This window comes from Cryptotermes secundus, unplaced genomic scaffold (assembly GCF_002891405.2).
Source record: "Cryptotermes secundus unplaced genomic scaffold, Csec_1.0 scaffold261, whole genome shotgun sequence".
In the NCBI taxonomy this organism is placed as follows: Eukaryota; Metazoa; Arthropoda; class Insecta; order Blattodea; family Kalotermitidae; genus Cryptotermes; species Cryptotermes secundus.
Window position 1 is genome coordinate 22,529 of NW_019738959.1, and position 27,524 is coordinate 50,052.

General features: G+C 39.6%; 3 protein-coding genes across 6 annotated transcripts; 1 reads left to right on the forward strand and 2 right to left on the reverse strand.

Moving 5' to 3' along the window:
* Positions 1–1,485: 1,485 nt before the first annotated feature.
* On the reverse strand, positions 1,486–14,689 carry LOC111871417 (probable medium-chain specific acyl-CoA dehydrogenase, mitochondrial). 4 transcript variants are annotated; one of them, XM_023864514.2, is made up of 12 exons: positions 14,522–14,689; positions 12,988–13,047; positions 9,041–9,125; positions 8,277–8,444; positions 6,731–6,831; positions 5,592–5,672; positions 5,324–5,454; positions 4,223–4,331; positions 3,587–3,727; positions 3,387–3,488; positions 2,485–2,655; positions 1,486–2,064 (listed from the first exon to the last, which is right to left on the reverse strand). In XM_023864514.2, the coding sequence occupies exons 1-12, from the start codon at positions 14,525–14,527 to the stop codon at positions 1,915–1,917; spliced, it is 1,305 nt and encodes a 434-aa protein (XP_023720282.1). In that variant the 5' UTR covers positions 14,528–14,689; the 3' UTR covers positions 1,486–1,914. The 4 variants fall into 4 exon arrangements, with proteins under 4 accessions (XP_023720282.1, XP_023720281.1, XP_023720284.1 ...); XM_023864513.2 differs by having other exon boundaries at positions 14,474–14,689; XM_023864516.2 differs by lacking the exon at positions 12,988–13,047 and having other exon boundaries at positions 14,522–14,688.
* A 1,049-nt stretch (positions 14,690–15,738) lies between these two features.
* On the reverse strand, positions 15,739–19,126 carry LOC111871413 (telomere length and silencing protein 1 homolog). The gene is made up of 6 exons (XM_023864504.2): positions 18,903–19,126; positions 18,698–18,812; positions 18,244–18,392; positions 17,834–18,049; positions 16,863–16,996; positions 15,739–16,024 (listed from the first exon to the last, which is right to left on the reverse strand). Exons 1-6 carry the CDS (start codon positions 19,031–19,033, stop codon positions 15,846–15,848), a joined length of 924 nt encoding a protein of 307 aa, XP_023720272.1. The 5' UTR covers positions 19,034–19,126; the 3' UTR covers positions 15,739–15,845.
* A 2,220-nt stretch (positions 19,127–21,346) lies between these two features.
* LOC111871404 lies at positions 21,347–27,205 on the forward strand. Its single transcript, XM_023864491.2, has 4 exons — positions 21,347–21,572; positions 24,509–24,606; positions 25,351–25,496; positions 26,940–27,205. The coding sequence occupies exons 2-4, from the start codon at positions 24,513–24,515 to the stop codon at positions 27,105–27,107; spliced, it is 408 nt and encodes a 135-aa protein (XP_023720259.1). The 5' UTR covers positions 21,347–21,572; positions 24,509–24,512; the 3' UTR covers positions 27,108–27,205.
* The last annotated feature ends 319 nt before the right edge of the window (positions 27,206–27,524 follow it).

Below are 27,524 nucleotides of genomic sequence, written 5' to 3' on the forward strand. Positions count from 1 at the left end.
GCTGACCACATGACACCCTCTATCCACTAGAGTTGGCACTAACTTTGCTGACAAGCAGCGGTTGCTCGGTCGGTATAGTTTTCCTGCAGACTAAAATCACAGTGTTTGGCTACACTGTCATCTAAAAATATTTAAGAATAAAATACATAAAGTAAAAAAAAGTAGATTTGTTCCTGTGCTTAACTAAGTAAGCACTATAACATGAAGACGTATGGGGCAGTGGATGTATAGCTCCACGTTTCATTGACCTCGGCATTAGTTGGAGATGAATGGTCAGCTTCACTCCCTGGTGAAAGAACCCCCATTACTCATTGGATAGGATGCTGGGTGGGCTCCAGATGTATGAGGTTGTGTGTGTCCAGAGGCAACTGGGAAGTGATTCTGACTTAGTGACATAATTTTTCTGCACATATTTGAAGGACATTATGCCACTTCATCTCTTAATTATGCCTAGCGTTCTATCCTCCAAACTAAATATTTATAAATTTAACATATTCGTACTGAAATTACACAACCGTTACTAAACAAGAAGGGTGTACTGGACTGCAAAAGACAATCAGTAAATGAAAATTACTGGGTTATTAGCCATCTCACATGCAACTTGCTTTTTAAAAACTTAAAAAAGTTTTAAACATTAATATTAATATCTCTTCTTCATCACTGGTGTATGCACACTACATATTTTTACCAACACTGATCATCTTAAGGTGTCTAAAACTGCTGTGCTAATCTAATTTCAATTTTTGGGATATGCCGTTGTCTATGCATCCATGTCCTATGGTCGTTGGTAGTCCCTCTTATTGTCATGTGTAGCTGTAGTGTACCAACCACCATAGGACATATAGATGCACGGAGACAAGGCCATATCCCAAAAATTGAAGTTACATGAGCACAACAGTTTCATCAGCAATTTTAGAGACACCTGAGGGTGATCAGTGTTGGTCAAAATATGTAGTGTGCATACACCAGTGATGAAGAAGAGATTTTAACGCTTAAAACGTTTGAAGATTTTAGAAAGCAAGTTGCATGTAAGATGGCTAATAACTAACAGGAATAAATAAGTGATTTGGAGGATGCTACGATACAAAGTTATACTTAGTGGGATGAGTCCCTCGGTACTTTGGCCTCAAATGGGACTACTGTATCAGTCCCTGATGACAGATCAGTATGGGGCATCGGTGGAACGGTGATTCTCAGGCAAAGCAAATACTTGGAGAACAGTCCGTGCCAATGCCACTTCTCGGACCACAAATCCTACATTGAATCTCCTGGTGTGTTATGATAGGAAACCAGCAATCAAATGCCCGAATTGCATGGCCTGTTGCAGATATTTCTCAGTGCAATTGAGTGGAAACAGACAAATACAGATTCATATTGTGAGTCCCCTTTAATTTAAATGAAACCTTCATCAGTACTTAGGCAGGGCAAATGTCCACTATTAATGGTTTAGTTATTTTGAGATGGTTACATATCACTTTGTGTGTACATGATTAAAAAGTAAGTGTTTTATTATAAAACAGTGAACCATTCCAACAACTTGTATGTACAAAATTCAGTTACCATATCTGAAAATACAAGAAAAAAATACTCTAACATTACAGTAATAATATTTGGTATAAAAATAAGTCTGTACAGTGACACAGCTCAATCTGGTTGGGCAAAATGTAGAGTTGTTCTTATGGTTGGACCCTGCACCATAGGATTTAAGTATCATTGGTTTCTGGAATGTGACATAACGTAGGACGGAATGATTTCGGCCAATAATCACTGCTTATTCTTAGGAAGATACAAAACATATGAATACACTGCCAACATGAACCACTGTGCTTTAAAAGGTTAAATTCATATTTGGCCCAAACATGAACAAACAAAGAAATGTGCAATTCAGAAATCAGGGAAGGGGCACAATTGTTTTCAGGCCCTCTGTTTAAAACTTTCTATGAGCTGTCGTGATATTACAAGTCGCTGAATCTGGGACGTTCCTTCATAAATCTGGTATATCTTGGCATCTCTCATTAGCTTCTCCACAGGATATTCGCTATTGAAGCCAGCTCCTCCAAATATCTACAATGCAATGAGAACTACACACAGTAACATCAAAACAACTTTGAAATCACATATTTTTAAGTAACAGACACTAAGGGGAGGGAAGTAGGAGTTCGAGTTCGATGATCTCACAGCAATGATTATGAAGATTACTATGCTTGGCATGTGATGCTGTGTTGTAGCCTGGTATAAGCAGTGTCCACAGGCAGTCTGGACACTATGAAGAGACAAAACTTACTGCAGCCAGGAATCGAACCTCAATTCCTCAGTTGTCCAGCCCATATCCTGGTTGCTATATCAATGGAGCTATTAGAGCTCCAAGCTGAATAATAACTGAATAAAAACTTCAAATTCCTTCTACAAAGAAGTTAACAAGCAGATACAAAGTACTCCTGAACACCCAGCTCAGAGTGCCTGTGTTGTGTTGCACTTTCCTACCTGAACAGCATCTGAAACACACTTGTTAGCAATATCGGCCGCGTGTGCCTTTGCGATAGATGAAAAGTATGAATTCCTTATGCCGTTGTCTGTCTGCCAAGCTGCCATCATATATGCAAGACGTGCAGTCTCGATGCTTATTGCCATGTCAGCCAGCATGAATGCAACAGCCTAGGAACACAGAATCAGTTGTCAGTGCTAAGCGCAATCTGGCTACGGACGATCCTGAGGTTTCAGTTTATTTAGAATATATATATATCTCATATAACTGCAAATGATTGACACAGTGTCACTGACTTAACACACATAAAGTCTTCTGTTTGCTCACTAGTAATGCCTGGTAATGGCTGCTAACAACACATGACTGCCTGCTAACTGCCAAACCCCTTTGGTCCTCTTTATACAGCCTCAGCACGACCCACAAAGAGAACATTACTTCAAATAGGTCTTCTATTGCTGTATGCTAATTCACTGCCCTGGACACCTGTTTCCCATGCTGTTGACTAGCAATGGCCGTATCTATTCATTCCACTATTCCAGCTTTCAGCTGTCATTTCACAAGATGATGAGAACCAAAACCTCCATCCCAAGAAATCTCACTGAAGACAGGGGATTTTTCTTCTGGAAGGTTGCCTACTCAAGGCAAGATAAACTATAGAAATGCCACATTATACAGAGGCATATCAGTGAGACTGTGAAATCCATGTAACAAAACTCAGGACAAAGACATACAAGCTATAAGTCTTAAAATGGTATACAAAAGCACTAAAATTTATTTGGTTTGCAACAATGCCAAGACAATGATAATGTCAACAGCTGATGATCCAAGCCTACATTCTGGATACTCCAGCCTCTACGACAGGTCTGACACACCAGTACGCTATCATTATTACTCAACTTGCCTGATGATTTGCAATTGGAACACCGAACGTCTTCCTTTCCAAAGAATACTTTGTTGCTTCATCCAGGGCCCGACGAGCTACTCCTGTTGCTCCTGAAGCAACCTGAAGCACAGAAACTAACACATTAAAGTTCCAAATTTGTCATGAAGCAAAACAGTAACACATACACTCTGCAGAGCAATGTCTGTCATATGACTTACAGGTGGCCGCGTCTTGTCAAAGGCCCCCATTGCGATTTTGAAACCTGCTCCCTCACCAAGGAGAAGATTTGCTTTTGGAACACGGACATCTTCAAACGTAATGCCCCTCGTATCAGAGCAGCGTTGTCCCATGTTAATTTCCTGAAATTGAAGAAATTTTAAATTCAATGTTAAATGATAGGGTATCCTGAATTTGGGTACAAAATGTACACAACGCCTGAAATGAGTTTCTGCTACAATTCACAAAAGCAAGACAGCCAGAATATATTTCTGAAGGTCTGGTGCAGTGAGCTAGCACAAGTTTACCCAACATACCACTCTGCATCAAGAGTTATTATAGTGAAGATGTTGATGCTGGCAGGAGAGAGAGAGTGCAAGTCGAACATCTGCCCCCCCTCTTAAAAACATTTAAAATTGAAAGAGGAATACACAGAAAAATATCAGAATAAAAGAAGAGAAACTATTTTCAAAAATTATTCTCCTGGCCTGTCTCTAAGTTTGTATGCACACTTCGTCCCCTCATTAACTGTATAAAAATCAGTTTCTGTGCAAGAATGCTTTTTGATTCAAGTAAACCAGTTGCAGTTTGGCTTACAAGTAATGCTTATCCACAGTTTCTGTGATCGTTCTGCTTACCTTCCTTCCTGGTGTGATTCCAGGTGTGTCGCGGTCCACAATGAAGCCACTAAACGCTTTATTTGCCGGACACTTTGGGTCAGGGTTTGTTCGAGCCAGTACGAAGTACCTGAGAAATGGACATAATTCACTTTGATGCAAGAAGAAGAGACTGTGCATGCTTGTGGCAGTGCACCTGACTTGTACCGGAAGGTGGAAAACATATTATCATGAGTGAGATCTCTTCTGTAATTCCCTCAGGCACCATGTCAGAATCTGATTACCCAGCAAGCTAACTCCCAACTCCATGTAGCAGAATTCTTGTTGAGAAGCTAGTCACCAAGCTACTAAAGAAATCCTCCATCTTTTGTGGCACCTGAAGAAAAGACTGTACCTCTATTACATGATTACATAAACACACATCACATTTACTTAGATGTATGAAGACAAGGAATGGGTTTGTCTAATGCATATATCAGTTCACACACTAAAGAATTGTACCCAGGCTGACAACCTGTCATCTGTGAGCAGACTGTCTAGGAAAGGTGGGAGCCTCAGTGTCTTATAACCTTATGAGCCTTCATGGACTGTTACAGGAATAGCTTTACCTTCTTACCTCTACCCTGCAAGGGTCAACATTTAACAGAAGAGCTGTGTCTTCTGTTGGTTCATGCCGAGTGGTTATAAGGGGGACGAAGTTTAGAGCTTAGTTCAGTTGTGGGATATGTGCCAGACAGTAAGGACATAAGCAGAGGGCAACATTAGTATTCATCACCGGGAAACAGCTAGTAAAGACTGAGAAAACTTTGTGTGTGCTGCAGTTACAGTGATATTTGGAGTGCGTAACTCAGTGAGACTGTCGTAGCTATTTGTAGTTACGTTCTATAAGTGTTCAGTAAATCATATCACCACTCCAAACCCCATCTGTAGTCACTCTGTCACACGACGATATAAAGACACATGTAAAGATATCTGTGTGCTGTAATTGGAAAAAATTATACCTATGAATTGCTGAAATTCAAGGCTACTTATGCATGTACTGCTTCTGTTTTTTCACCTGAAGACGAGCCTCTAAAACACTGCAGATGTAACGCAACACAACAGGTCTTCAGAACTACTAACCAGTTTGCAACGCCTCCATTTGTAATCCACATCTTCTGGCCATTTAGGATGTAGTCATCTCCCTTCTTCTCTGCTCGTGTTTTCACCCCGTTCACATCTGATCCCGCTCCCGGTTCTGTGACACAATAAGCCTGTAAAATTGAAAATACATACAATGCCAGTTTTCATTTGAAGAAAAACGATTTATGGACACAAAATTCTTTGATACTAATCACTGACTTTTGTTTTGTTTTTGAATCCTGATTCTGTAGATATGATATATACTTACGGTAACTAGTGGCTCCTCTATCAGCCGTCCCAAGTATTTCTTCTGTTGTTCCTTATTTCCAGCTATGATGACAGGTGTTTGCTGTGAAATGTAACAATAATAACAAATACAAATCACTCCATCCAATGTGACATATAAGTTTTACTACATGAAAACCTATCAACCCTTACATGTTTTGGTCCTTATGGACCATCTTCGGAGGGAACATCATTACAAGCTGGAAACTACTATCACAATAGGTAGTGAAACTTATATGTCACATTGGATGGAGTGATTTGTATTTGTAATTGTTAGTATGACGGACCAGAATCAAACAAATCAAATGTAACAATAATGTTTCTACAAGCATCTACATTAAGAAATATCTATAAGGTTGTCCCTGTGCTTAACTATTTTTTTATTGTTAGTGGGGTGGGACTAAGTCCCTTGTACTGCGGATACTTCTGGCCTATTGTACCAGCCCCAGATGATAGGTGAGGGTGATTGTGGAGCAATTGGTGAAATGAAGATTGGCAGGGGAAACCGAAGTACTCTGAGAAAACCTGCCCCAGCGCCACTTTGTCCACCACAAATCCCACTTGACCAGACCCGGGATCGAACCCGGGCCGTCGCGGTGGGAAGTCAGTGACTAACCGCTTGAGCTATGGCGCGGTTCTGCTTAACTAATTAAGCACTACACCACATGGAGGAGGCAGTTTATGACTGACTGTCCATGCTGTTCATATCAGCTGTGGCATATAATGTGATAACATGTAAGGCTGGAGGAAGTTAGGGAACTAAATAACATGAAAGTTTATGTAACAAATTATGGGGCTTCCCAGTAAATGGTCAATGCATGATATATTAGATACTCTTTAAAATTCCAACATGGCATTTACTTTGTGGGCTATTTTATGGTGCTGTCACTAGGCAGACTATACGGCACCAAACGGTAGGATTGCAGATGACTGACAAACCAGAAGACTTGCAAGGAAACCCGATCATTTGCCTACAGGGTGTAAGGAAAATCAATAGAAACATGAGACAGAATAGCTGATGTCCCAGCCAAGATTCAAACTGAATACCTTCTGCATATGAGCCTAGTAAGTTCAGTTAAAGGAGCCTTCTGCAGCAATCTAGGTTAACGCAGCAGTACTTACACCCAGACCAGAACCTTCAATTGCAGTCTTTATACCAGAACATCCATAGGCCAGTTCTTCAGCAATCAGGCAGCCTTCAAAAACACCCATCTCGACACCTCCTGCAACGTCGGAAGATGTATGAATTCAACAGCAGCAATTATCAGCAGCTGTTGTATCAATGGAATACTAAAATTACTAACCAACTTCTTGAGAAGTGGCCAGTTGTGCAGCTACTCAAGAATTTCCCAGCATTTCATGGAACCNAACTAACCAACTTCATGGAGCTGAGCCCTTCTTGAGAAGTGGCCAGTTGTGCAGCTACTCAAGCATTTCCCAGCATTTCATGGAACCTGAAGGTTCATTACCGTGTTCACAAGAGCCCTCCACCTGTCCCTATCCTGAGCCAGGTCAATACAATCCATATCACCCTATCCTATAAGATCTGCTTTAATATTATCCACCAACCTATATCTTGATCTTTCTGCTTTCCTACCAATATCCTACAGGCATTCCGCTTCGCACCTATTCGTGCCACATGACCTGCCAATCTCATCCTCCTTGACTTAATCATTCCAATTATACTTGGCCAAGAGTACAATTTATGAAGCTACCCATTATGCAGTTTTTTCCAACCTCCCGTCACTTCCTCTCTCTTTGGTCCAAATATTCCCCTCAGCACCCTGTCCTCAAACACCCTCAGTCTGTTCCCCCCTTGTATCAGAGACCAAGCTTCACATCCATACAGAACCACAGGCAAAATTACAGTATTGTATAGCCTAATTTTTACATTTTTAGACAGAAGACAGGAAAGAAGACAATAGGTTCTGGTGTCACCATGACATGGCCCGTCCTTAGGTTGTGGACAGAGGATGGCCTCCAGATATGAAGTGCAGCTGTAATATATTGAATAAGCAGTTGCAGACAACTGACAAGGGGTTCGCCTCCAGCTTGGGTGATAGGTGTGGGGGTAACAACTCCTCACCATAAAAAATAAGTATGTTACAAAAACATTCAAATTACAGTTACAGAAAAATATTCTGTGGTTGGCATTTCTCAAGCAACAGATCTAATGTCACTTCATAGTTATAAATAAAATGTACAGCAGAAGTTGTCATGAACAGTAAGCATATAGGTGCACGTATTTCAAATGGTCAGCCTCAATCCCTGGACACTTTACCCCTGGGGAAAGAACCCCGGTACCCAACAGACAGGAGACTTGGTGGGCCACAGAGCTGGTCCAGCCATTCTGGAGGTCAAAAAAATCTCTCCTCCTGCTGGGAACCAAACCCAAATTGCCAAACTCGCCAGCATTATCCTACTTACTATAATGACTCAGCTACTGTCAATAAAGGAAACAATTTTCTGAGAGTGGCAAAACATGAACATGCTGTACACAGTCACAAAAAGCACATGACAGGACATCCTGAGATTCTTTAAAAATTTAAATCTTAATGGCTTGTATTTCAGAACTGATCTAAGTCAGAATTTCCTTTTAAAGTAATTTCTGTGGGAAGATAGGGAACATAAGCTACTACTTGTCTGCAACTTCAAATGATTTTCTCACCACAATGTTTTGGAATGTGGGTGTTGGTGAGGCCCACCGCCCATGCCTTCTTCACTATATCCCATGGGTACTCCATTGTACGATCATATTCTGCTGCTTTGGGTATGATTTCATCTCTTGTGAACTTCCTGGCAAGTTCTTGAACCTCTTTCTGTTCTTCGCTGAGCTCTGAAACCGTATAAACACCATATACTGCACACCGCTGTGCCTGAACAGGGATACATAAAGTTATTTATACATAAGCAGGGCTCCTCCATGAGTGACAAGTCAAGACTAACAAGCAAAAAAGATGTCTGAATCTATTCACTAAAATTCCTTCCTGTTCCCTTCTTTGATTTCTCTGCAGACACAAAAAATTTGAACAGCAAATGATATCTTGAAGACTGCTGCTGTTTTCTAGGATCTAACACTATGTGTAGTCTGGTAGAGCGGTACCAGTGTTTCAAAGGAATCTACTACCTTCATCTTCAGGGTAGAACTATCCCTCCTTTCTACTGCACTACATGGTGTCACATCCCAGACAATCAATAATATTAATCTCACTAAGATCTAAAAGTCTGTGATGAAGGTATGTTAGTACAAATATTATGCTTCCAGACATTAACCATTGTCCTGTTTAGATAAGAACAGGATGAATGATACTGTCCAAAAACATAATATTTGCATTAATCTTGATGTTTGATTTCTGCTGTATTAACTAGGTACATGTAGGATATCTCTGCTGAGTAACCATGCTTCCAACATGTTTAGAAATGTTCACGTACCGAAGCAAACACCACTTGAAGGCTTTGCTTCTGTTGCAGCAGTTGAAAATGCTCTCAATCCTCGGCAGAAACTTTGGCGAGCGAGCTGAAACAAACGAGCAATACTTCAGACTATAAAATGGAAATTCTGGCTTAATGAACTCCCTAGTCTAATGGACGAGTACAGATGTCCTACAGGAACATGCTGCTTCCATAAGCAGAGATCTTTCTAACAAGTGATAAGAAGTTCTGGGAAGAAGTAATTGCCTACTTTCATTTCACTACATACTAAGTATTTGATATGACATGGACTGCATAGAAAAAATGTCCACATGACATCATGCCTGAATGCTGGAACAGTGGAACCAGAAGAGATGGCTGTTATTAGGCAACAACATGGTAAAGAAGTTCTCCTGGAAAACAAAACACGTTCTCTTAAAAAAAAAAAAAACTTGTTACGCGGGGACACACAGACAGCGAGGTGATCTCATAACCCACTTTTACTTTTTTTTTAAATTATGATAGTAGGCTAAAATGGTCATAGTCTATTATCATAAACTGAAGAATGAAAGGACACATGTCCTGTGCCCATGTATATATGGGTTACTGTACTACAGTGTCCGTAGCCAGAACGAAATGGGGGGGTTGATGAACTGTAAAGCCTAGCCAAGACAATAGCCTCGCACTTGCATGGAGCGACTGAGGAAAAACAAAAAATCTTCAGTAAGGATTCCTCGTGTCTTGGTCAAGCTTCAGACTGAGCACCTCTGGAATATGAGTGTCAAGTGTTACCGCTATGCCACCCCACTCAGTATGTCATGGCAGTTGTGCTGGGAACAGTTCAGAGAACATCTCTGTATGTTATTTCAATACTTTTACATTTATTTGGATTCAAGGTTTAAAATTATAACATGAAAATATACTTTAGACCTTGTTCAGGCAAGGAACTGCCACTCATTAAGTGTGAAGAAGTTATCGCAAACATAACAAAGAAAATTTATCTTGTACATGACAAAGTCCAAAATACCTTTAACTTAAATGTCTATATGGACTGGAAAAATTATATCTTTCTGTTTATCTGATACTACAACTGTGTAGTAACTTCTGTCCTAATAACCTGCAAGAATATTCGTTCGTTCACTCATGGAGCTGAGCTCTTCTTGAGAAGCCGAAAATTGTGCAGTTACTCAAGAATTTCTTAGCATTTTATGGAACCCAAAGGTTCATTACTATGTTCACAAGAGCCTTTGACTGGTCTCTATCCTGAGCCAGATCAATCCAAACCATGCCATCCCATCCTATCTCGCTAAGATCCATTTTAATATTGTTCACCCACCTATGTCTTGGTCTTCCTAGTGGTCTCTACAAACCGACATTAAAATTTTTAATATTCAGGTTCATTTATTTTAATCCAACTACCTGTTTCAATCTGCAAAGATCATCATCAGGTGGTTCACCTGCAAGAATATATTAAAGATAATGTTTCTTCTAAGTTACAGTATTGAGACATGCAGACCCATTACTAGGCAATGGCCCGTAAACAGCAATAAAGGGATGGCGTTTTCTGTGGAGTCTGTGCCGACATGTTATAAGCAGGACANAAGACATGCAGACCCATTACTAGGCAATGACTGTGAAACAAACAACAAGACAATGGCCCGTAAACAGCAATAAAGGTATGGCGTTTTCTGTGGAGTCTGTGCCGACATGTTATAAGCAGGACAAATGAGGAGTCAGTCACTTGGTTGGTGAGTTAGTGAGAAGAATGTTGCAGTCCAGTCAGTTGTGAACTGTTGCTGTTAGAAGCTTGTAGCTAAGGCCAGGGACAGTTCAGAAACCCACAGGAAGAGGAATGTCCACTGCTGAAAGCTGCTACCAAGCAATGGCTAGTAAATGCATGACTGTAGACACTAATGAACTGCAAAGTGTAGTCTCAAATTGTGTGCGAGTTCAATAAATCCAATTACCAATTAAAATCCCGTCTTAGTCACACTCAACTGTGTGCAGTACCAATCAGTGTTTCAAGACCTGTTAAGCTTATGATAATGCATGGCATCCAAGATCTACTGAAACTGCTGTAACCCAAAGAGAAATCCTTCAATACCACTCTCAACTTGGCCAATGGGTCTCGAACAACAGTATTTCATATACGCTGAGAAGAAACTTGATAACTCAGATTTGTAACTTTTCTTTTAATGAAAAATTTCTACAATACAAGGGCACTGGATATTCAAGATGGAGTTGTCCATGAAAGTAGAATTTATGAATAGCAATAAGAAGAAACACTTGGTAATTTCTCTTCTATTAAACAATGCCTCAAAAATTTAAAAATTAAAATACACAAAGTTACAATTTGTGGGTGATACTTGGTCTCTCAGATTAACAGAGTAACATATTCTTGGAGTGTCTGAGCACATCTGGGCCCCAAGAGGGAGGAGGTAACAGGAGTATGAACAGAACTGCATAATAAGGAGCTCCACAATTTTTACTGGCAAAATATAGTTAACATGATCATATCACTGGTAATGATGTGTGCAATGCATGCAGCACACACAGGAGAGAAGACAAATGCAAGCAAAGTTCTGGTTGACAAACTTGAAGGAAAGAGACCACTTGGAATACCCAGACACAGATGGAAGGATATTAAAATGTAGAAGAATTGGAGGGTGTGGACTGGGTTCATTCATCAGGGTCAGGATTGTGACTGGCGGTGAGCTCCTGGGAATGGCCATGCCATAGCTCAAGCAGTTAGTCACTGGCTTCCCACCACGGCAGCCCGGGTTCGATCCCATGTCTGGTCAAGTGGGATTTGTGGTGGACAAAGTGGGGCTGGGGTGGGTTCTCTCCGAGAACTTTGGTTTCCCCTGCCAATCTTCATTCCACCAAATTCTCCACCATCATAATCACCTGGGCAGGCTACAATAGGCCAATCAGTGGCCGCCGTGCCGAGTGGACCCAGTTGGACTCCACCCCCCACTAAGTGAGCTCCTGGGAACACAGTAACAAACATTTGAGGTTCCATAAAATATGGGGAATTTCTTGACTGTCTAAGCAACTACTAGCCTAATGCCTCTGTTGCATGGAGTTGGCTGCTTAACTCCCGTATACCGAACTTCAGTAAAAGCCGAAGTCTGTGCACATCCTTACACACGCCCCCACAATTTCAGCAAGTAGAATGCCTCTTCTTGCGTACAGTGCATCTGACTTCCATAACATGGCAGACATGCTACAAACAGATCTAAAGGAGGTGTACATGATTATCTTCCATGTACAAACAGAAGCGTGTGACACTTTAGATGTGTTATGTTGTTACAGTTCATAGCACACAATACTTTTTTGATTAAAAAACAATATTTCAATTGTTTTTCTGTGAAAGGGAATAGAAATGATGGGAAACAGTAGCCAAGCCTTCAATTTTTCTGGGTTAAATTTGTGATCTGTGACAATTTTAAATTAGAAAAGAACAACTTTATGCTATGTTCACTGAATCTGAAGCTTAATTCCAGCTACCTTAACGTACAACCAAATTTTCATTTTTGGTTACAAACCGTAATGAAACGAGCAGGGATAGCATAGTTGGTATAGCGACTGGCTACAGGCTGGACAACTTAAGCATAAGACTTCGAGTCCCAGTTGGGTCAATGGTCTCCACGTTATAAAAACTGGCTCTGTGGCCCACCAAACCTCCTACCCAATGGGTAAAGTGGCTGGGGCATGAAGCTGACCACTTACCTCCAACTAGTACCAAGGTAAAGAAAATTAACCACATGACTGTACACAACAGCCATATCATTTAAAATTTATGTTTTCTTGCAATACTATCTGTAGGACATATGAGTTATCTCACGGATAGAGATGCAACACACTAAAATTAATCCAATGTAATTGGAAATAAACTCAAAACATGTCAATAACTCTTGAAGAAATCCTGACATTCAGATCTGGTCTCTTTGTAAATCGTAACTTGCCTCTACTGTAGTGCTGCAGTATACCATACGCCTTTCTTTCAGCAAACTCTTCACGAACACCTGCGGAATGTAATGTGATTCTATGACTACTGACTACAGAGATTTTAAAATTCCATGAACAACAAACAATTACTGGCAGGTGTTTTTTGTAATCTGGAGAAAGCCTTTGACTGTGTAGATCACGATACCTTGTTCAAACTTAAATTTTATGGTATCACTGGGAAAGATTATGCACTTTATGAATCTTATTTAAGTAACAGATATATTAAAACAGTAATACATAAAAGTGATGTGAATACAGTATCTTCAGATTGGCTTAGTGTTAGACAGGGAGTGCCACAAGGGTCCATATTAGGATCTTTGTTGTCTCTCTTATATAAAAATGACTTGCCTAAAATATTAAATAAATTTTCTACACCTATAATTTCTGCTGATGATGCTAGCATCTTATTTTCACATTCTAATATAAATGATCTTTACAGGAATATTCTTATAACAATTGAAATCATAAATGGATGGTTTAGAGCTAATAAATTATCTTTAAATTTTAATAAGACACATTGTATTCAATTTAAAACTAAGACAATAATGTCAGATGCATTTACAATAAATCATAATAATAAGTTTATCAACAATACCCTCAATAATAAATTCTTGGGAGTTATAATTGTTAGTGCCTTAATATAGAAGAATCATACTGATTTACTTGTAAAAGAAAATTAAGTAAGGCTTGTTACATACTTAGAAATATGAAATATTATACATCTATTTCGGCTCTAAAGGTAATCTATTATTCCTTCTTTCACTATGATACTATGGTATCATCTTTTGGGGAAACTCATCTCATAGTTCTGATATTTTTTTTCTCCAAAGAAAGGCTATCAGAGCGATGTTGGGATATGGCAATAAAGTTTTGTGTAGAAACATATTTAAAGATTTAAATATTTTATCATTTGAATCACAATATATATTTTCGTTGTTAGTGTTTGCATTGCAAAATAAATTTCTTTTTCCATCAAACATTGATTCTCATACTATTGATACCAAAGACAAAATTTGTATCTACCTCAAGCTAATTTAACTATTTATTAAAAAGGAGTTTATTATGGGGGTATAAAAATATTAGTAAATTGCCCACAGAGATCAAGAACACATCCAATAATTTTAAAAAGTTTAAGGTTGTACTAAGGCATTTCTTGAATACTCATTCGTTTTATACTGTGGATGAATATCTAAACAGATCATTTTTATTATTTTTGTATTCACTGTACTGTCTAGTTGTGTAATAAGTATGTATGCATTCTATGCTCTATATTTTATGACATGTTCTATATCCATTTTTGGATCTCTTGAACTTACAATAAATACAAATAAACTAAATGCCTCTATTTCGTCTCAATGACGATTCTCAAACTGCTGGTTGTAAAATAAGTTCTGATCACAGAATTACACTGAACATAGCTTTAAATAATATTTAACAACATACCTGTGCAACACGTCCCATCTTTCCAACTCGATGACTTGCTTAACTTACCTTCATTGCAACGATGGCAACTATATTCTCGCAGTGAATACCATTCAGCTCCGCCCTGTACAAAGTTCACCCTCTGTGAACTTTCAACCATTCAATGTTTGCGAAAAATTATAATCAGAAAGAGCACGGAAACATTGACGTCACAGAATAGTAAACATTGTCTCTTTGCCGCTCGTTACTTTCAAACCGTGCTGACCGTGCTGACCGTGCTGACGGCCTAATCACACGGAAGTACATGTGAACGGGCATACGATCGCTTCCGGTCTCATCCTACTCTTCTGCCATCTATGACAAGTTATCGTAAACATCTGTGCCTGCAGAATGCCATAACTCTACCCTGGAAATTGTGGGACCAAGAGGAAGTATGAAGGTTCTAACGAAAATATTAAACCAGGACCAACAATACACTGCATCACTCCACGCTGAATTGTGCTTTGCGTGCTCCACAATAGCGTTTACCTTTCCGTGCGGCTAAAGTTACAAGGCACTAACTATATATACTTTTTTTTATTTGTTTCATTTTGGTCGTCACACCAACTGTTACAATTATAAAAGACAAGTCCGTCCANGATGTTGTGCCGCTTATGTAACCGAGTAGAGAGATTCTTAATATAGTCCGTTATAGGGGTTATTGACACAAACCGTAAGGTTTATGAATTTTAATTTTTAACAAAGTTTTTAAAACAACTTTAAATATTTCTATAACCAGAAAGGCTGCTGTGACTGATAGATGGAACATTGTGTACTTGGACATTACATGTGTATTTGATTGACAATTGTTGTGATAGTGGTTTCAAAAACGTGTTTGGTGCCTCTGAAGATGATCCAAATGGATCGAAACATGTAAGGCTAGTGAATCATCAAGTGAGATAACTGAAATAGTCACACTGGACGGACTTGTCTTTTATAATTATATATACTTCCGCATCATATCAAAACTAACTCAAATTAACGAACTACCATCTATCATTGTTACTAAAAAAACTCCTGTAGAGAATGAAATGTTTTGTAAAAGGCTTAAAATTCTTTATTCTTTTTAGTTGAGGGTAAATTGGAGAGTCACTGGTGGTTCCTTTCCGTTAGGATAAAGTTAACATTTCCATCTGGTAGAGTTTGAAATACAAAGAGTTTTACCTCCATGCCACCTAGACACCTTCATAGCACAGTGCTCAGACAGAGGGATACATTTACTCTTGCCTATGATTAAATACAGTTGATTTCTTACAGTTTCTTCCTTTATTAACATAGACATTAATTTATACAAGGACAAAAACAAATGGCATGGATTATGTACTGAACATGTCACACAAGGCTTCTGAAACAGTCAGTACCGTCGGAATTGTTTCTTAAACCTTTCATAGTGATAATCATCTGTAGCTTTCTCCCCATTCCCTGTTGATCTCTTCACTTTATCTTCTGGTGTTGATCCAACAACAACCATTTTTGTCTTTTCTTCCATTTGTCTTTCTCGTTTTCTGGGTGGTTCTGGGTCTTCAATGTTAACTAAAAAATGAAACAGAAATGAGAGGGTGCAAACTGAAGACACTGGATGATTTACTTACTCTGTTTAACAATTCTGTTTCAGCTGCAGGTGATATACAGCACTGAACAAGATGTGAAGTTAATGACTGGCCAGTAAAGAAAGATCTGAAAGTGATCATTGCCTGTTTCAGTGTACTATCCGAGCACTCGCCATAATGAACTGAGCCAACTCACTGGAACCTAAGTCATGGTAATCAGTTCCCTGGCTAAGATCTCAAAAGTTTAATATTGTAGGATACTAGTGAAAGGTAAAGATAAAGTTGTCCCATTGCTTAACTAATTAAGCACTATGCCATGAAGGCGTATGGGAGAGTGGATGTATAGATCCACGTTTTCTTGACCTCGGTGCTAGCTGGAGGCGAGTGATCAGTTTCACGCTCCTGTCGCTTTACCGCCGGGACAAGCCCCTGGTACCCATTGGATAGGAAGTTTGGTGGACCTCAGAGCTAGTCTGGATGATTTGGAGAAAATTCTTCACCCTACCAGGACTCGAACTCCGGCCCCTCGGTCATCCAGCCCATAGCCAGCCGCTATACTGACTGAACTACACCGGCCATACATGTAATTAACGTTTTCCTGTGATGTGAACAAATCGCCAAAATACAAAACATAAATATCAGATACCTGAAAGTGTTAAAACCTGCATGTCTGCCAACAGATGTGTCCAAAAGACTATACCTTTCCCGCTTGATCAATGCTCTAAATACAACTGTTCAAGGCAGGAAAATTAAGGGTATTAGTATAGCAGAATCTAGGTTTGTGGAGTATAGGCTGCATAAATACACACACATGAACTCACATCTGTTATGCTGTACAAAGTTGACAGCCATGTTGGTGGGCACAAACTGTGAGGGGCCATCTTTCTTACTGTGACGCTCCCACAATAGTTTCAATTTCGCCTCTTCAGTAGCTTCTATGTTACGTATCTTGGCACTGAAAGAAAAATATACAAGCTAGTTTAATGATGCAGCTAACAAAAATTTTGGTTGGAAAATTTGGTGAGAAGACCAGTGTGTTCTTTCTTTACAGGTCATTTTACAGCGCTTTCACCAGCTAGACTAGACAGTGTTGATTAATGGATGATGAATAGGAAACAATCTGGAAGAAAGTGGTCTGAACAACTGAAGAAAGCCATGAACCACATCAATCATGATAGTATATGTCCCAGCTGAGATGTGTACCAAGCATTTCCCACATACAAGCCTAAGAGTTTTACTTCTAGACCAGCCTGTGTGGTGTTTTTGTTGTGATAAGGTACCATGTAAAGAAAGAAAGGAACCATACAACAAGAAATGGTCAGAAATATGAAAACTTTGGGAAATTAACAGCAAGAAACCCAGAAAAGAAGCTGTTGCAAATTTCTGATTGAATACAGGACATGACTGCCTTGCAGCACATCTTTGTAAGACAGGAATATATAACACAGAAGAATCTACACCGTGCAACTTGCCAGGATCGTCTATGGGAAAAGAACACCTTCAATGCCCTAATCTTAACAAGGAGATGCAACAAAGCAAGAACTCGCTCACTATTGGGAAGCAGGAAGCAAAATGGGTTAAATGATCCCAAATGCAGCCATTGGAAACCAACCAACCTAGGTACCATGTTATTTAATGATGGGAAATTTCATGTTGATGTTATTAGAATCCATTCAAGTAACACTCTACGGCACTGCGTCAGCTAGATGGTAAACCTTCAAGCATCATCTCGACATTCATGGTATTTACACAACATCTAAACATAATTTCATGGCATATTGATATAACTCACTCTATGCCCAGATCTACTTCTGGAATCCCACTTAGCATCTGATTGGACAGCATCTCCTCTGAGCGGTGCGTGGAAGAAGCACGCAAATAGTCAGGTACTGCTTGCAGAGCCGCCTCTTCTGGAGAACAGTACTTGGAATCTTCACTTGCAGACACTTGGCCTTCTGCCTTTACTTTGCCCTTCCGTTTTGACAGCTGTTCTTCTATGTACTTCATCCTACAGCACATGCATACGTAAAACTAAAGTATACCTTTTAAAGATATGTGGATCACCTATGAATAAGTGAGTATGTAAGTAACAAACATCCCTACCCAAATTCAAGATAAACGTTAATGGTTAAAAATATGAAATCAGTCACTCGCTGAACTTTGGAGAGGTACTATGTGACAGTAACAGAAAACAAAACTCACATTTCTTCATCTTCATCCCTCTTATTGGTTTCGGCAGAAAACTGCGTCCCAATTCCCGTATCATATGCATCATCTATTCGTTTCACTTTGCCACTCTTAAGTGTCTTCATATGCACCATCCCTCCAGTTTTTAGCTTAAACGGATCAGTCTACAAAAAAAAAAAATTAAACACATTTCTGTGGTGTACAAAAAAGAAGGTTAAGAAAAATTGATAAAAGTGAGATAAATGCATCACAGAATTCTCCAGTTCTTACGCATTAATGGGTGACGCAAGAAACTTTAAAATTTACCACCATCTTAATGATGTCAACCATTGTTTATAACAAGATCCATAACCTAACCTTAGACTTTGCCTCCAGCAGTAAGTCCACACAAGGATACGCTTTCAGTTTTGTTTCTATGATACAAACCTCATTTAAAATTTCATTAGTTTTCAATGTGATAATCCCTTACCACCAGTGCTTCATCCTCTGTTACGACCTTCTTTCCAAGTGCCAAAGTGACAATGCTAACTCCATTCTGCCTCTTCCTGAGTTTCTGTAGGGTTTTCATTTCCTCCAATTTTAGTCTGAAATAAATTATTTTTAGTTATCACGTATCTATTAGCAATGGAAGAATTAAAATATATCCTAACGAGGTTATGTTTACTATTGTTTACCTGACGTCATTATCTTCTTCTTCACTATGATTACTTTCCTCGGAAGAGTCGGTTCGTTTTCTAAGCTGTTTTGTTTTCTTCTTCTTGAATGTTATATTTTCTGATAACATTGCTTCCTGAGTTTCTGTCATTATTGTATCAAAACACTTCAGTATGTTACACGCAATTCTTCTTTCGTCTGCTTGCTCTGCTTTGTTCACAATCTTCACAATTACACAGAGTATACAAATGTACGTATTCGGCACGGATAACAAACCTGATTAGTTAGTACACCCGCACAATCACAAGATGGCGAGAGAGCCGCTGTGTAATTTTCAGCGTTTCGAAGGAAGCTTACAATTTACTTCTGTTACGTTAAGAAATGTCTACAACTTACATGAATTCCTATGAGCCCGCCGGATAATCCAGCCGTCTTATAAGGTATTTTTCAGTTGAATTTTGGTAGACATATGGAAGATCCATGGATACTCAATTGTTGGGAAATGATATAGATCCTAATTTTTCAGCAATTTTTATGAGCGCACGCATTCCCATGCTGAACAGATTAATTGGAACTTGATATTAGAGATTTTCAGTAATATTTGTGGGCCAATCCAATTTGGGGTAAAATCGGACAAAAGCAATACCTCCTTTGCACGAAAACCTACACGTTTCTTTACGCACACCTCGAGGATAATTTGCTAAATATTTCATCGTCTGAGTTTTGTTTCCATTTTTCTTTAGGCGAAAATGAACCAATTAACCTTTCTGAGTCTCCATACTGCGTTGCACTATCTGCACACACTTCCATAGCTTTACCTCAGTTGCAACTCTGAGATTTTAGTGTGTGTTTTGTTCTAAGTCACATTTAAACTGCACATGACTACCTTACATCAAATCCACTTTCTCAGAAATTGGTGTTGATGGACAAAGTATGCTCAGTACTCACGTGATGAATCAGACCGAATAATGTTCTGAACAAATGTTGCACAAAAAAAAACATTTTTCACATCCGAAACACATTTTCTGTAAATCTTACGGTTTTCCTGTTAATTAAACAAAAACGGAAGGTATGCGTAGATTTATGAAGTTGTATGTTTTAGAAAGAAGGGTTCTGCCTTCTGGATCATAACACAGTGTAGTCTATTGAAGGTCAACTGACGTTCCAGGAACAAGTCACTTCCATCTTCAGGTCTGAAGAATAAGGCAAGCGAAAGCCAGCATGAAGCAAATACCAAGCAGTGCACATTAACATTCAACTATGGTTTTCGAACATGCGAGATTTGCGAAAATAATTAAACGAACCTGAATTATAGACCTGTATGTATACATAAATTAACCAACCCCATAGAGCTGAGCCCTTCCCGAGAAGCCGCCAGTCGCTCAGCCACTCAAGAACTCCACAATATTTTATGGAACCCGAGGTTCATTACCGTGTTCACAAGAGCCCTTCACTGGTCTCTATCTTAAGCCAGATGATTTCAGTCCATAACATCCCAGTCAATTTCTCTAACACCAATTTTAATATTATCCTGCCTCCTACGTCTACATCCTATAGTGGTCTCCTTCCTTCTGGCTTTCCCACCAAAACCTTGCATGCATTCTTTTTATAAATTAAATTAATGAATTAAAGTATACTTGATAGTGCTACGGATGTCGTTTATTCTCGAACATAAATGGTAAAATACACAAAAACAAACGCGTCAGATGTTTCAGCAATAATAATAACAATAATACAATCTTGACTGAATTTGGACTGCTTTGAAATCAGATCTGTTTTTACTACTTCTGTGTGGCGCTCTACGGTACACAACTTTGAATCATATGTTAAAGAAGTTACACACTCTTATTATTAAATGCTAAAACCCAACGGAAATCCTATAAACGATATTAAATTTTACACCATGATATTATTTAATGTTTGTTGATTAGTACCTGACCCCGAACCAACGACAGACCTACAATATTCAGAATGACTTCATGGTTGACACTAATTTGAAACACAAAACATTAAATGTCGGTTACATTAAACTTTCTCTTTCAACACGCAAGCGTAATGGTTTCTCTCTCTTGTATTCCTTCTTTAAAAAAGTCAATATACTTAAAAAGGATTCTGGTAATAATTTGTAGCATTATACTTTGATGCATATATTAATAGAGGTCAGAATCCTTTATGAATAATTGCGTTTGTATACCTTATGGACATTGGGCTATTAGGCAATATTTCTTGTACGAGCAATTTCCTGCCCTGTCTCGATGATTTTCTTACGAGGTCTTATCTATTTATTGTCAGAGTTTGTTAACTGTTTATTTACTGAAGGCAGTGGGATTAAAGGATTTAAACACAAATCTCCTAATCCTTGATCACTCACAGATCACACGCAATAAGGTGTAGATTTATTGAGGTTATATGTGAAGGATGATATTTGTACCTCCATGATTGCACAAATACTGTACCGATCAATCAATTTTTCACACTTACGTATTTGAATCGCGATTATCTGGAAGAGAGGATTATTATGACCTACGTCACGTAGGTCTGTGATAGTTAACTTCCCATTTTTATACACGGACAGAAATGAAATTGTGAGAGAGATTTTTTGTGATAACTCAGATCACTTTAATGTCTGGACTGGTCTAGTAAAGTTGTATCCTGGACTTTTGGAACGTGTTTCCATATTTTAAACCAAGGTAAGACAAGGGAATATAGATCGCTGAAATTCCAATAGGTGTGTATTCTACTGGAATATAATACTCTCTGGCGTCTCATATTCGCGAAAATTACATAGTCAGGATTTTAATAAAGTGTACACTTCATCAAATATTATTAGAATGACAAATTTCATGAAAATGAGGTCGGTCGTAAGTGTAAAATGGATACGAAATTTTATTGCGGAAAATATTTAGAGCCTACATCTACACATTTATTTTCCTGAGTGACGAAACTTTGAGGTCTTAAGTAACTTTCCAAAACGAATATTCATTTCAGAGGAATGTACACCATTGTCCCGTCTACTTAACGAAATATAACAGAGGGGAATTCCCATCAGTGCGCATGCTCTGTTTCAGAAAACATTACGTGTTATATCAAACTACGGAGGAGGCGGTGTGAACGTTTGAGGTTTTGTTTGAAAACGTTCAGGCAGTGAACATTTTGTGAGTGCACTTAATTAAGGATTACCTCTTATCTTGTACGAGCTCGACGGCTGAGAGGTCGGAGTTCGAGTCCTGGTAGGGTCCAAAATTTCCTCTTCTCCACGTCGTCCAGACCAGCTCTGAGGCCCATTTAACTTCCTATCCATAGGATACCGGGGACTATTTCCCCAAGGGCAAAGCCGTCGGAGCGTGAAGCTGACCATTCACCTCCAACCAAAGCCGAGGTCAAGAATACGCAGATCTACAAATCCACTCCCCCATGCGTCTTCACGGCGCAGTGCTTAATTAGTTAGGCACAGGGACAAACCTCATTTTACTTGTACATTAACTGGTAACCAGGACAAGCACATCGGTTGTGAGGACATCAGTTACAACGTATGGAGCCCGGAATTATATAAATAATATTTTAAAGTTAATTTCCTACTTCAGAGGAAATTGCGTTTTTTTAACAATCTCTTAATGCTGTTAGGATAATACTCGATGCTTAATATGATAATCACACTAATACGAAACTAGCACTTATACACTGTATGGGCATAATGCAGAGCTTTGAGTATCGAAGCAGGTGGTACATATAATTACCACTATGTTTCAAAGGGCTAATATAACAGTAGACATGTATGTGTTTGCGCCACGCTTGTATGCACTAATATATTCAACGTAAGATGGATATGAAAATAGAAATAAAATAACGCGAGACAAATGGCCATCTAGAAGAGAGAGGAAGGGAAATTTGTAACTGAAGCTACTGGAATACGGTCCTTTTTTTCTATTGCTAGTGGGGTGGGACTAAGCCCCTTGTACTGCGGCCACTTCTGGCCTATTGTACCAGCCCCAGATGATAGGTGAGGGTGATTGTGGAGCAATTGGTGGAATGAAGATTGGCAGGAGAAACCGAAGTGCTCAGAGAAAACCTGCCCCAGCGCCACTTTGTCCACCACAAATCCCACTTAACCAGACCCGGGATCGAATCCGGGCCGTCGCGGTGGGAAGCCAGCGACTAACCGCTTGAGCTATGGCGCGACCGGAATACGGTCTTACTTATACTCCACAGGAAGAAAATATCCTCAACCGCTGAGAACCCAGACGACAAATAAACGCGTAAATAAATTCTGCGGAAGAAATGACATGGGGAATGAGCGGTAGAGAACTGTGCTCTATTGAGAATTCGGACTGAGTTTTCGTTTCAGAAAACGTCCAGAATAGCTTCATTAACATTTTGAGCATCTGGTTTTCATGAGCTGTGCGTTTGTAAATCATAACGCCTCTTAAAACCTAACAGACACAAACAAACGACGCCTTCTAAAACTTTCCGTGTCACTTAGCGAGACAGGTTTTTGCAATATGTGTGTTACTGCTCATGTGGCATTATCAGTAAAAGGAACATTTTCTGCCATATCTCAGCATTTTAAGGCAACAATTTTTAGCTCCCGCTAACTTATTTATAAGTTAAAATAAAAAAATACGGTATTATGAAAATCTCTACATGTGGATGGTCGTAAATCTGTGTAAACGACTGTAATATAGAGCAGAATTTAAACGTTTTTAATGATACATTTTATGTGTGATACATTACAACCATTTTGTAATGTGGCTGTTTTTTTTAATGTCCATCGTTTGTATTTTGTTAGTAAGACGTGCGCAGCATCCATCTGCGCAGATTCACCACTAAAAGCTCGAGTTTCCACTTTTATTATGTATTTAACCTCACATCAGTAGCCGTTATGTGGCTTGTCCTTCGAGATATCGAAATCGATGTGACAATAAAATCTGCGTAATGAAAGCGCCATCTTTCTCGTCCTGTAAATCGATACCTTGAGTTATAAATTGAGGCTAAGGTGGAAAGTTACACTTCTTATCTCTTGTAGCAGGAGTAAAACTGTCAATGGACTAAATTCAAGAAGTGAATTACCTACCAATTCAATTCAGGCCCAACCTACGAATATTTCTAGTTACCTTTGTAAACAGGAAGTGAGTTCGTGTCATCGCCATGTTGAAACTTTCCAACGAACAAAGGCATTAACCTTGCAAATAACAGTCGTAATATTTAGCGAAACGCTCGAAAACCTTCAACATTCTACACGGTGCATTCCCGAAAGCCAAACTCANCGTAATATTTAGCGAAACGCTCGAAAACCTTCAACATTCTACAAAAACCTTCAACATTCTACACGGTGCATTCCCGAAAGCCAAACTCATATATTAAACTCACCAGCGAAAACCTAACAAAAGATTAACGAACCAACTGATTACCCAATTTACTAATTGTGAGATATGAGTTCTTACGGCAGTAACTATTAAGATTAGTGTTTTCTGGTATATGACCCCTTGTAGTCTGGTAGATCATTACCAACGTTTCGGAGGAAGTTACTGCCTCCATCTTCAGAGATGAAGAGTACGCTTCTACCTTCTACCCTGATGATAGAATAAAAATTATAAAACCTGAAGACAGAAATTTCTCCTCTCCACAGGAAGATGAAGTACCTGGTGGTGTGTTTGTTGCTTGCAGCTGGGCCCTGCTTGGCCAAGAGCGAGTATGGCAGTTTCTACAACAATTTGGCGGACGAGCGTAAGTCAGAATCTAGTTCCTCCCAATACGAGAGAGCCTCTCAGAATTCACGTACAAGACTGCATACCGTGAGAGGGAGAGATTCTGCTAAAACCTGTCACGGAAATGTCATGCTCGCTGGTCTCTTAGCAGTCAGGATTAAACGGCTGATAAACTGTAAACAGATTTACAACCTACATTATTCGACACAAACATTACGTTTCTGGACATTATCCATCGTCCTGTCCTTTTCTAAAACACTTTTATTTATTGTAAGTTGGTTTCACCGGAAGACAGAGACAGAAGCCAGTCTCCGAAACGTTCGGTTTTACTGAGTTGGTTTTAAAGACGGAGACAGAATCCAGTCTCCGAAACGGTAGGTTTTATGTGAAGACGGAGACAGAATTCAGTCTCCGAAACGTTAGATTTTACGTAAAGACGGAGACAGAACTCAGTCTCCGAAACGTTCTGTTTGTAAATAAAAAAAGGCCAGTTTTTTTAGAGAAAACAGGACGATGGGCAATGTCCAGAAACATAATATTTGTAGCAATGTATCAGCGTAACAATTCGAATTTGAGTATCCACGGTTGATAAGCCGTCAACCGCTGTAATGACCACAGTATCCAAAGTTCAGTATCCACTGTTGATAAACCATATAGCAGAAAATTCCCCATGAGTTCCACAGGCTTTCCTGTGAGGCATTTCTAAGTAATCTTCCTGTGTTTAACGATTTAATACTACGAATGACATGAATCTGTCATGCAGTGAAGGCGCCGTTCCTCAGATATCAGCTGGCTGTGGGCGTCATTCAGCACAGCGCTGAATCCAAGATCAAACCATACCCTTACGCAGACCATCTTCTGACGCCAGAGGGTCTAGGGGTACCTGACAGAATATTTTCCAACTTGGAGGTAACCGTTTCTTTATTTCTTCACTGAGTCTCTTGTGTCTCGCATGGCACACACACTCACACACTGACTGACTCACGCGCTCTTTACTGTCTCTCTTGTATCGCGCACGGCACACACACACTCACACACTGACTGACTCACGCGCTCTTTAATGTGTCTCTTGTATCGCGCACGGCACACACACTCACACACTGACTGACTCTCGCGCTGTTTACTGTGTCTCTTCCTTCGTATTTTTGTTTCTTTTTTGGCGAGTATGCGGTGAAGAGTTGTAAAGATGACCCCCAAGCATGTCTGTCCAATTGTAACAACTCAAAATCCGTTGAACAGTTTTTCATGAAAGTTTATAATGGGAAGTTTCATCAACAATTGTATATATATTTCAATTTTGGTTAAACTCGAAGAAAAATAAAGGATACTTTGTATGAAGACCTACATGCGGTTATGCGTGCAACTCCAGTGTAACCTTACATTTTTCTAACAGAACATAGAGCGAAAGGAATCGCACACCTCAAATTTTGTTATATCCTAACTGAATTGTATGGCTTGTAGTTAAAAGCCTGAAGACTACGTTGATGATTACAACACAATTTTCCACAGCGTTTCCGTGAAGCGACACTATACGTCATGGATCTGCCAGACTTGACGGCAGTAACGTCTGTCTCTTCCGCTTGGATGCGTGCTCGCAGAGACAACAAAACTCAGAGAAGGTGCAACTAGGGGCCGCGCTATAGCTCAAGCGGTTAGTCGCTGGCTTCCCAGCGCGGCGGCCCGGGTTCGATCCCGGGTCTGGTCAAGTGGGATTTGTGGTAGACAAAGTGGCGCTGGGACAAGTTTTCTCCGAGTACTTCGGTTTCCCCTGCCAATCTTCATTCCACCAATTGCTCCACAATCACCCTCACCTATCATCTGGGGCTGGTACAATAGGCCAGAAGTGGCCGCAGTGCAAGGGACTTAGTCCCACCCCACTAGCAATAAAAAATAATGCAAGTGAAAACACATTTAACAGGAACATTTTTCTATCAATGATATTTCGCTTCATACAATGGCCTAACACACCACGCAAGTAACGTGTGGACTGTGTTACGGGGGTGCTCCTTTCGAATCTCGGTAGCACCATCATCTATCCTGATAGTTTTCTCAGTTTTACTCAGTTACTCTAGTTAAGTACCGGAATAGTAGGTCGATTAGAACACGGCAGCTTCCTTCCAAATCCTTTCCAAAGCTCCATTCATTATTCATCCGTCAGCCTAAAGCTATACAGAGTGTCCCACGAGAAAATATTCCGAGATGTAATTCCATAATATTGATATTTCTTCCTAGGACATCCTGTATAGTCTACACAGTGAAAAAGACCTTAAATGACCCACCAAAGGAACGGCGAAACAGACAACGCTTCATGAAACTCATGTTCAAGGATTGACATTTCTTGTTTTGCTTCAGGCACTGAACACACCAAGTGGATTCAGCACTCACCTCTACAGACTGGCCACACAGAAATTCGGAATGAATATTTTCCAAGTTGTTCATATGATCCAATATAATTATCCCTGCCAAGAGACCTACTCAGGATGCTGGGACCTCGGGGATGTTGGTAGCAATTGCTGTTGACACGACGCCGTTACAGTGTGTCTCCAGCCTTCATGTACCCACGTGGAAATTTATGTTGTGTGCCATGCCTAACTTGTATGAATAAACTACCAAGACGACTTATACAATAAAATCTTTATTAAAAATTTGTCTACAGGTAGAAGCATCCATTCCTCGCCCGCAAAATGGTTCCTTTCTTGTGACAATCTCATCAGAGCAGAGCAGATAGGATTTAAACAAGAATTCTCAGTCATATTAAGCCACCAGACGCATGCTGGCAACAGCACGGAGGACCAGTCGCAACATTTGGGTGTTACCTGTTGGGTACGCGGCAGGAAAGAGAAATTTATATTTTTATACATAAAGGTTCACAATATTTTGAGTCATGAGACAGAAAAGTATGGGCCATGGGTCCCACTGGGCCCGAAACCAAGATTG

Bases quoted from the DNA above. Each gene is read 5' to 3' on its own strand.
- LOC111871417 (XM_023864513.2), bottom strand. The intron at 6,832-8,276 runs GTGAGAAAATCA...CCGACGTTGCAG, and splicing joins CCACATTCCAAAACATTGTG to GAGGTGTCGAGATGGGTGTT. The intron at 3,489-3,586 runs GTAAGTCATATG...TCTGTGCTTCAG, and splicing joins TTGACAAGACGCGGCCACCT to GTTGCTTCAGGAGCAACAGG.
- LOC111871413 (XM_023864504.2), bottom strand. From the start codon at position 19,033: ATGACAGAAACTCAGGAAGCAATGTTATCAGAAAATATAACATTCAAG. The intron at 18,393-18,697 runs GTAAGGGATTAT...TTTTTTTTGTAG, and splicing joins CAGAGGATGAAGCACTGGTG to ACTGATCCGTTTAAGCTAAA. The intron at 16,025-16,862 runs GTGAGTTCATGT...TTCATTTTTTAG, and splicing joins CTTTGTACAGCATAACAGAT to TTAACATTGAAGACCCAGAA.
- LOC111871404 (XM_023864491.2), top strand. From the start codon at position 24,513: ATGAAGTACCTGGTGGTGTGTTTGTTGCTTGCAGCTGGGCCCTGCTTG. The intron at 24,607-25,350 runs GTAAGTCAGAAT...TCTGTCATGCAG, and splicing joins CAACAATTTGGCGGACGAGC to TGAAGGCGCCGTTCCTCAGA. The intron at 25,497-26,939 runs GTAACCGTTTCT...GTTTTGCTTCAG, and splicing joins GAATATTTTCCAACTTGGAG to GCACTGAACACACCAAGTGG.